The sequence below is a fragment of the Monoraphidium neglectum genome, assembly GCF_000611645.1.
Source record: "Monoraphidium neglectum strain SAG 48.87 unplaced genomic scaffold scaffold01564, whole genome shotgun sequence".
NCBI lineage: Eukaryota > Viridiplantae > Chlorophyta > Chlorophyceae > Sphaeropleales > Selenastraceae > Monoraphidium > Monoraphidium neglectum.
In genome coordinates, this window is record NW_014012064.1 from 1 (window position 1) to 9195 (window position 9195).

At 61.8% G+C, this 9195-nt stretch overlaps 4 protein-coding genes across 4 annotated transcripts; 3 read left to right on the forward strand and 1 right to left on the reverse strand.

The window, feature by feature from the left end:
* Positions 1-1385: 1385 nt before the first annotated feature.
* MNEG_8308 (4-nitrophenyl phosphatase) lies at positions 1386-3601 on the forward strand (the record flags this gene model as incomplete). Its single annotated transcript, XM_014043215.1, has 7 exons — positions 1386-1419; positions 1504-1578; positions 1798-1865; positions 2015-2107; positions 2320-2535; positions 2647-2850; positions 3131-3601. 7 exons carry the CDS (start codon positions 1386-1388, stop codon positions 3599-3601), a joined length of 1161 nt encoding a protein of 386 aa, XP_013898669.1.
* An 823-nt stretch (positions 3602-4424) lies between these two features.
* MNEG_8309 (V-type H+-transporting ATPase subunitAC39) lies at positions 4425-7274 on the forward strand (the record flags this gene model as incomplete). The annotated part of the gene is made up of 7 exons (XM_014043216.1): positions 4425-4473; positions 4614-4735; positions 4972-5193; positions 5623-5807; positions 6173-6263; positions 6555-6749; positions 7059-7274. The coding sequence occupies 7 exons, from the start codon at positions 4425-4427 to the stop codon at positions 7272-7274; spliced, it is 1080 nt and encodes a 359-aa protein (XP_013898670.1).
* Positions 7275-7851: 577 nt separating this feature from the next.
* Positions 7852-8202, reverse strand: MNEG_8310 (hypothetical protein; the record flags this gene model as incomplete). The annotated part of the gene is made up of 1 exon (XM_014043217.1): positions 7852-8202. The coding sequence occupies one exon, from the start codon at positions 8200-8202 to the stop codon at positions 7852-7854; it is 351 nt and encodes a 116-aa protein (XP_013898671.1).
* A 286-nt stretch (positions 8203-8488) lies between these two features.
* MNEG_8311 (hypothetical protein) lies at positions 8489-9109 on the forward strand (the record flags this gene model as incomplete). Its single annotated transcript, XM_014043218.1, has 2 exons — positions 8489-8848; positions 9035-9109. 2 exons carry the CDS (start codon positions 8489-8491, stop codon positions 9107-9109), a joined length of 435 nt encoding a protein of 144 aa, XP_013898672.1.
* Between the last annotated feature and the right edge of the window lie 86 nt (positions 9110-9195).

A 9195-nucleotide genomic window follows, 5' to 3' on the forward strand; every position in this document is an offset into this window, starting at 1 on the left:
GGTGCTGTTGTGTTTCGTATAGACGCGAACCACAGCTCTGGTGGTGGGGTGCAAGTGTCCATCCGTTGTAATTCTGGGTGTGGCCGAGTGACGGTGAAGGCCCGGTGGTGTGCTGTTGGCAGGTGTGCAACATATGCTGTAGGTCATGTTGAGAAGTCGCTGGCGGGCTGGGGTGGGCGCCGGAGGCTGGCGGCAGGAGCGCTCCGCTGCCAGGCAGGCGAGTAGCTGGCGGTGCTCGGTGTGAGAAATTGCCGGGCGGCCATGGGCACCCGCACCCGCACCCGCACCAGAGATGCAGCTGATGTGGAGTGGTGCACAACCTCGTCTTGGGCCCCAGGGCAGCTTTCAAGAGCAACTAGAGGACACAGCAAGAGCGTAAGCCCTGTCAAAGATGAAATTGAATTGACATACCTGGACATTTCGACGCGCCTGACCCAAAGCTTGTCAGATGCAAAATCGCGGCTTTCGCTCAAATCCGCGAACTGCTCCAGCCCTCATGCCTACAGCGTTCTTCAACACTCTATAGTTGGAGACACAATTATTGTGCACGAGCGAGATTGTTGACGCGACACCCACGTTGACAAGACAGCAACTTGCACCACCCAGCTCCTGCGCCAGGCGGCTGCACAGCGCTCAGGACCCCATGCAACCGGGCCATCTGCACATTCTGCGTTGAGGCGTAGAGGAACTTGAACGCGGCGAGGCGGGGCCGTCTGCACGTTTCATGTTGAGGTGAGCAACAAACACATGGTACTCTCACTGTCTGCTATCTGATTCATCACTCATGGGAGCACCTAGCAGATGAAGGCCAGGGGCACGTGAGGGAACGAAGCAAGTTAGTCGAGGGTGTGCACAGGTAGTGACCGACATACTAAATGTGATGTGCCAAACTGTGCTGCTGCTCGTGACACACGGGCTCGTGGCACACACATACACTGCCTGCGGGTAGAGCCAGGCGCTGTGGGTTGTTGGGCGGTCACGAACTTTGTGGTCAACGTGGTCAACTCGTGCTGGGACTGCTGCTGTCCAACGACTGTCGACATGCTGCCTCCAGCACGTGTATGTGGTGCAGCACAATATGCTGCACATCAAGTTTTAGCTGCGCAGCATGTTCATGGCTCTGAATTCTTGTTATCACAGTCCTTGGGTGCGGACTTACAAGCCTCCGACGGTGCAGCACCAGGTGCACACCAGCGGCAGCAACCGCCGCGATCCGTCATGCAATGCTCCTCGACTTGTCCTCACCATATCTGAACCATAATCCAACGCGTTCGCGATTTGCTTACATCAATCCCGCTGCCCAGCAGCACGGACAAGCGATGCAGCTCGGCCAGCAGCTCAGGGTGCCCCGGACAGCGGCAAGGGCTGCTTCTCGCGCGAAGAGGATGGTGCCATGCAAGGCTGCCAGCAGCGCGCAGGGTGGGTCACTTGCTGCTGCCTCCACGAGGCCCGCAGTGTCCACGGAGCCATGCAAACACCACCCGCGCGCCCAATTCCGCGCAGGCACTCGCCGAGCGACTGGGGATGATAAGTTGAAGCTCATCAATTCGGTGGACTGCTTCATCTTCGACTGCGACGGTGCGCGCCATGCCAAATCCGGCCAGTGCTGCTGCTGCTTGCTGCCGCGTCCGCCCGCAAGCTGAGTGCAAAGCGGGTGTCATGCCATGAATGTGCGCCCTGTGCAAACATGCGTAGGGTGAGCTGCCCTTCTGACGTATCGAGCCCCGCCTTTGGCGTCTCACATGCGCTGCTGTTGACCTGGTCTGCCCACTGAACTGCTTCTTGTCACGATCCCAGGCGTCATCTGGAGGGGCGATTCGGTGATCGACGGGGTTCCTGAGACCCTGGACCTGCTGCGGTCGCTGGTGAGCAGCTGGCCACCGCGCTAGGAGGGCAATATACAGAGCAGCAAGGCTCCCCGCAATCAACAGCTGGGGGACGCACTTGTTGAGCAGGGACTGGCTTGGGCGACCCCCTGCCGATCACGCCTCCGCGGTGCGTTGCGCCCTTACAGGGCAAGAAGCTGGTGTTTGTGACCAACAACTCCACCAAGAGCCGCGCGGGCTACCTCGGGAAGTTCACCAGCCTCGGCCTCAACATCAACGCGGTGGGTTGATGCACAGAGGTAGCTAGGGACTGCGTCGTGAGGTGGCTGGCAGGCGTTCCAGCCACACGCATCCCAGGAAAAGATTTTCCTGCATGCATGCAGCTGTGCAGCTCTGGGGTTCACATCAGCCATCTGTACGCTGAAGGCGGCCTTGGCGTTGGAGAGGGTCTCAGGATGGCAAAACAGCAAGCATCGACCAGCTTCTTTGCAAGAAGGGTATGATACAAGCAGCAGCCTCAGCAGCAGCAGCGACGCCGGTGACGGCGATGGCGGCGGCAGCGGTGGCGATACCAGAGGCGCCGCCAAGAAGCTGCAGCGGCAGCGGCAGCGGCAGCGGCAGCGGCAGCGGCAGCGGCAGCGGCAGCGGCAGCGGCAGCCATAGCAGAAGCGGGAGGCGCAGCTATGGCAGCAGCATCAGCATTCAGCCAGTGAATTCAGCTGTGTGTTGCCAGGTGCACCATCAGTATGGCGGCTGCAGCTCCTCCCACACAGGATCCATCCTGCTTGCGACTCACGACTGCACTCACCACCCACTGCAGGAGGAGATCTACTCTTCCTCTTACGCAGCGGCGGCCTACCTCGAATCGATCAACTTTGACAAGTCCAAGAAGGTCTACGTCATCGGCGAGACCGGCATCCTCGAGGAGCTCGACCTCAAGGGCATCCCTCACCTCGGCGGCCCGGCCGACGCGTCCAAGGTTGTGTCGCTCAAGCCTGGGGAGTTCATGGAGCACGACCACGACGTGAGCGGGGGGCGTTGAGGCTAGGGTGACGGCGTGGGTGGCGAGGCCCTTGCCTTGTCGCAGTCGAGGTGAATGGGGGCGGTCTCTTGTGGCAGCCACCGTTGCCGTCAAGGGTGAGTAAGGCGGCCAGCCAGCCACGCAAAACTGCCCTTCTTACAGGACGTGGCTGCAAGAATCGTGAGCCGTTGAATGCTGTGCCCACGCACGTGCCTGATGGGCGCCATCCAGGCGCGCCTCCCTGCCGCCTCACGCTGGCGCCGCCGCTGGGCCCACACCGCAGGTCGGCGCGGTTGTCGTCGGCTTTGACCGCAACATCAACTACTACAAGATCCAGTACGCCACCCTCTGCATCCGCGAGAACCCCGGCTGCCTGTTCATTGCCACCAACCGCGACGCGGTGACGCACCTGACAGACGCACAGGAGTGGGCGGGCAACGGCAGCATGGTGGGCGCCATCATCGGGTCCACCAAGAGGGAGCCCCACACCGTCGGCAAGCCCAGCAACTTCATGCTGCTCAACATCGCGGACCAGTTCGGCCTCAAGCCCGAGCAGATCTGCATGGTGGGCGACAGGCTGGACACGGACATCCTGTTTGGCCAGAACGGGGGCCTGGCGACGTGCCTGGTGCTATCGGGGGTCACGACTGAGGAGCAGCTGCTGTCGCCTGACAACAAGGTGCAGCCGGACTTCTACATGGGGCAGCTCTCTGATCTCATGGAGGTCAAGGAGGCCTTGACAGTGGCCGCGTGAGCGCTGAGAGTCGAGGGATGGACAGCGTGCGAGCGAGGGCCCGTCGAGGTGGTGGATTGTTGTAGTTTGTCGCATGCAAATTCATGCAGGCACCTGTCTGTGTTCCGGTCAGAGAGCTCGGAGCTCGAACACCCTGTATAAATGTGACAGAGTCGGGTGGCCTTTCCAAAGCAGTAATTTTTTTTGCGAGCGAGGCAGGCAAAGGGGAAGGTGGTGCGCTTTGGATTCCCTTGATTGGATTGTGAGAGGCGCTCATGTCTGGACACATACATCATGTCTCGGCCGGAATATCTGGCACCATTACAGCTTTTAGTATTGTAACAGCCTTCTAATGCTACGAACGGGTTCAGACAGGGTGCCGCAACAAGTGCCCAGCCCTCCCGTGGCAGGGATGGGATGCACGGTCTACTCGCGGGGGCAGGCGTGAGGGTGGGCCGCGTGGAGCAGGTAGGGTACGGCGAAAGATGGAAACAGAGGAGAGGGTTGCAAGGATAGTCTTCCCACATGCAGGATGTTGGATGAGTCTGGGTGTGTAAAATGACAGAAGGCAGCTGCCGCAAGGGATGCTTGATGATGTGCACATCGACGTGTCCCGACACCCACACGCGCAGACCCTTTCGCCTTCAAAATGATCTCTGCGTTCACAGTGCTTTGAAACATCCAACTTGCAGGCCTTTAGATCACTTCAGCAGGGCTTGGCTCGATCCAGGATTCTCTGCTCAGGATCGCAGCATAGCCTTATTTACAAGGCTTTGGCCTACACTACACCCGTGCGACACAGGGCTCGTCGTACCCATCAGCCAGGGCTTCGGCCTTGAGCACGATGTGGGGCTGGGAGCAGTTGTACTTCAACGTAAAAGATGGATACCTTGGTGCGTAACAGGCATGTTTTGGGCCACGCGGCCGATCGCTTGCCGTTGCTGCGCAACCCTTGCAGCAGGCGTCAAGTGCATTTGCTGACTGCCACCTCTGCTGCATGCTGTGCCCCGGCTATGCCTCTGGGCTCCCGCAGAGGCGATCGTCCGGGGGCACAAATCAGGCCTGCTTTCAGTGCCTGATTACAACAACTTGACACAATGCGAGGCGCTGGATGACATCAAGCTCAACCTGGTGCGGCAGCAGCAGCAGCCTCCTGTGTGCGCACCCAGCCGGAGAGCTGGGCACTCGTCTCGCGGGTTTGTTTGTGAGGGGGGGGGGCTGCAAATGCAGCAGCAGCTCTCCTGGCCAGCAATTTGCTGGCAGCAGGCGGCGAGCATGGCTGCGCTGCGATCCCAAGAGCAATAAAGCAGGGTTCAAGGCGCGACCCACCACCACGCTCGCGCGCACGGCCGACTCAATTGTTCACATGTGCAAACCTTACTCAACCCCAGACGGCAACGGATTATGGCGCGTACCTGGCCAATGAGGCGTCCCCATTGTTTACTTCGACCATCGTGGACCGCTGCACGCGCAAGCTGGTAGACGACTGGAACATGATGCGCTGCCAGGCCGACGAGAAGCTGGCAAAGTTCCTGGACTTTTGCACATACGGTCACATGATCGACAACGTGGTGCTGATCGTCACGGGGACGCTGCACGAGCGCGACGTGCAGGTGCATAAAGCATGAGTCGGCTTGTGTATGCAAGCATATGTGTGTACACGCGCGCGCATGTGCGTGTGTGTGTGTGTATGTGTGAATGTGCGTGCACGCGTTGGTGTGAATGTGCATGCCCGTTTTTTGTGTGTGTGTGTGTGTGTGTGTGTGTGTGTGTACCGGCATGCGTGCTGGCGTCCGTGCGAGCAGCTGTGTGCATGTGTCTGCACGCAGCATGCATGCTTTTGCACAAGGGGATCCCTGCAGGTCTTGCCAGGTCCTGGCACGGGGAAAGGACAGCAGCTGATCGTGCATATGCGCGGGCTGCATTTCGGTGTCACAGGCGGCGGCGGACAATGCTAAACTCTTGTGCCGCTTTGCGCAGGACCACACCCACCTCGCCCTCGTCCCCATCGTTTTCCCTTCCGTGTGCCCGCCCTTCCCCAGGAGCTGCTGGACAAGTGCCACCCCCTGGGCATGTTTGACAGCATCGCGACGCTGGCCGTGGCCCAGAACATGCGGGAGCTGTACCGCCTGGTCCTGGTGGACACCCCACTCGCGCCGTACTTCAGCGAGAACCTCACGCACGAGGACCTGGACGAGATGAACATCGAGATCATGAGGAACACGCTGTGAGGGGGGCGGGGGCAGTGTGCAGGGGGCAGTGGGCGGGTGTGGCGAGCCTGCGTGAGTAGTGCTCTTCCAGGGAGGCGCTTGCACATGGCAGGTTGAGAGTTTGACAAGCGACAAACACAATATTTAGGAGTTGGGTCGCGCAAAGCTGTTGCGTCTCTGCATGGACGGCCGGGCGTGTGATGCTCTGGGCGCGGCCGGTGTTTCGCACATACGTGAAGCGGCATGCTTCTTCAAGAGCACTCGGCTTCATGATCTCGCCTGCTACTTCTTCTCCACCCCTGCTTCACCACGGACCCCGTTCGCCCCTGCGCCCCCCCCCTCGTGACGCCTGGCACCCGCACACCCTGCCGCCCTCCCCCAGCTACAAGGCCTACCTGGACGACTTTGCGGCCTACTGCACGCAACTGGGCGGCACCACGGCGGAGGTCATGACAGACCTCCTGGCGTTCGAGGTGCGGACGGGAGGGCTGTGCACGCCTCCCGGCACGCCGCGAGCTGTGTTGACCTGGCGTGTGATGCGGCCTTGGCATGCGGGGCGGAAAGGCGCTGGCAAGCTTTGGCCCTTTCTACGCACCTGCTTGCCTGGCACAACCCACCATATGTGGCGGCCTTGGATGCCTCAAACGCCCCCCTCAAATGCACGCACACGCACGCACGCACACACACACACACACACATACAAACACACACATTCATCTTTTCCTCCCCCCACACACCCTGCCACTGCCGTCAATTTGTTGCAGGCTGACCGCCGCGCGCTCAACATCACGCTCAACTCCATCGGCACCGAGCTGACGCGCGACGACCGCAAGAAGCTGTACTCCAACTTTGGCCTGCTGTACCCCCACGGCCACAACGAGCTGTCCATCGCCGAGGACTTTGACCAGATCCGCGCGGCCATGGAGAAGGTCCCGGCGTACGCGTCGCTCTTCAACAAGGTGCGGGGGGGGGGGACTGGGTTGCGTGTTTTGGATGCGCAGTGGGCTGGCTAGCTGGCCGCGGCTGGCAACCGCCCAGTCGAGGTGGCGATGCATGCTTGCAGCCTCAAACCCGTGACGGCCGACACCTCTTCAAGCGCCTGCCGTCCCTCGCCATATGCCGCTCGCCTGTCCCCTGCGGTCCCCTTTGCACGAGTTCACTCTTCCCGCCCCAAGTGCCCTGGCGGCCGCCAAAGCCGGGTCCTCAGCTGACACCACCACTCCCCCACCCTTTGCCCCGCCCCCTTGCACACCCGACCACCGCGCCAGCTGGGCTACGGCGAGAGCCAGATGCTGGATAAGCTGCTGTACGAGGAGGAGGTCAAGCGCTGCGCCGCCTGCTACGAGCAGCAGTTCCACTACGGCGTGTTCTACTCCTACATGAAGCTGCGGGAGCAGGAGATCCGCAACATCATGTGGGTCAGCGAGTGCGTGGCGCAGGACCAGAAGAGCCGCGTCAACGACGGCATCGTGTTCCTGTTCTGACGCCGCTGGTGGCGCGGCCTCTTCACGCCACATCCGCCGTCGCGCGGACGGCTGGTGTACGTCTGCCTGTTGATGTTTCCCGTCGCCTGTTTGGGGGCTGCCTCCGCCGCGCTGCTGCCACTCCTTTTGATGTGCAAGCGCTTCGTGCACCGGGCGCACCTGGGACAACGCTGATTGCAACGGGGCGACCCCTCCTCCATGCCTCCCACTGCCTTGACTCACTTTAGTTACTGAACCGGTTCCTTGTGCAATTCCAAAGGAAATAAGACGGTGGCCAGGCGGCTCAGGCAGGCATTTGCAAGTAATCGAAGCAGAAACAGCAAGGGAGCGGGGCGGCTGGCCTTGAGTGCAATTTTGCAGCACACAGCCCGCCACAGGAACACAGCCCGCGCCTTGTTGCCAGCCATGCAATGCTGCACGAAATAACGCCACTGCCAGCACACCAGCTCCAAACACCATCAAACATGCAACAGCAGTGCTCACTTGTGGGTTTGCAAGCCACCAACAGATACTGCATCCGATATGCTGGTGTGCTTGGAGCGGCACCCCCCCCCCAAAAAAAGGTGCGGCGCCTGCGTTACCGCTTGCTACCGCCTCTTGCCGCTGCCGTTGCCTGTGGATCAAAGCCGACCTCCGTCATGACCGTGCGCATCTCCATCTCACTCGCCTTCTGCTCGATGATCCGCACAATGTCGTCAACGCGGTAGTCGGCGGTTTGCAGCTTGGCCTGAGCGTCATCCACAAACTGCAGCTCCACGAAGCTGCTACCCGGCTTGCCGGCCTCGTCTATGTTGAATTCCACTTGACAGGAAGGGTTGCTTTTACGCGCGGCGTCGCAGCCAACGCGCTGGAGTAGCTCGCGGGCTGAGGTCGCTCTGGGGTCGAGGGGAGAGAACTGGATGAACACGCGCTTCAAATGACGCAGCATGCCTGCTAGTGTCGTGGACGCGTGATCTCTGGATCTTCACTGATTGTTCGCGAACGGTTTCACAGGGTTGTATGTGACAGGCTTTTGCATTCTTTGGGTCAGACACTGGCGCCCGCAGTCGTCGTCTCACCCCGGTCACCCCCAGGTCCGCATTGCTATCGGAGCCCCGCGAACGCCGCGGCCAAACGCTTGCACAGGTCAGACTCGGGGCCACAATCTTCTTTGACAACATGCTGTCGATCACACTTGTTATTTGAGGCTCTTCGCCTCTGGATGTGACGGATCAATGGAGCCCTCACGCCCTCGTCGGCGTGCAGCAGCTGCGACGTTGTCGCTTCTGCTGTTCCTGGCGGCTGCAGGGCCTGTTGCCGCGCAGCCGCAGCCGGCCAAGCCCCAGCCCGCGGCGGGCGCCGCGGCCGCTTCGGGCACCGACGCGCCCGCAACCCTGGGCCCGCCGCCTCTAGACACCGGCCAGCTCGTTGCCCAGGCCGCCAGCAGCGACGCGCTAGCCGTGCCGGAGCCCGACGTCCCGCTCAGCCTGGTCGGGCCGCAGGATCCCCAGGCGTTCGCGGCGTCGCTGCCGCGCTGCTGGTGGGCACGGCAGGCGACACTCGTTGGCCAGTCCCTTGTCACCTACGATTGCAGGGTGAGCCCGGCGCCGGCGGCCACACAATCGCAGCCGCCGCCCCTGCGGCCGCGCGCACGCCCTCCGCAGAGCGCAGCGGCGCGTGGCGACATGCGGCGTGCCGCGCGACACTCGGTTGTGGCCGGCGCGCGCCGAGGGCCCCCGGCCAGTTGCGCCCCGCCGCCCGCGCCGGCCCCTCCGCCGCAGGTCCGGGCGCCTGGTTTGGACGGCAACGTCGCCTCACTGCTCGAGCGGCCTCTGACCAATGGCTACATACAGTGAGCATGCAGCCGCATGCCTTACACGGGCTCGTCAGGGGCCGGGCGCTCCGCGGCGCGCTCATGCGCGTGCGCCCCCCCCCCCCCCCC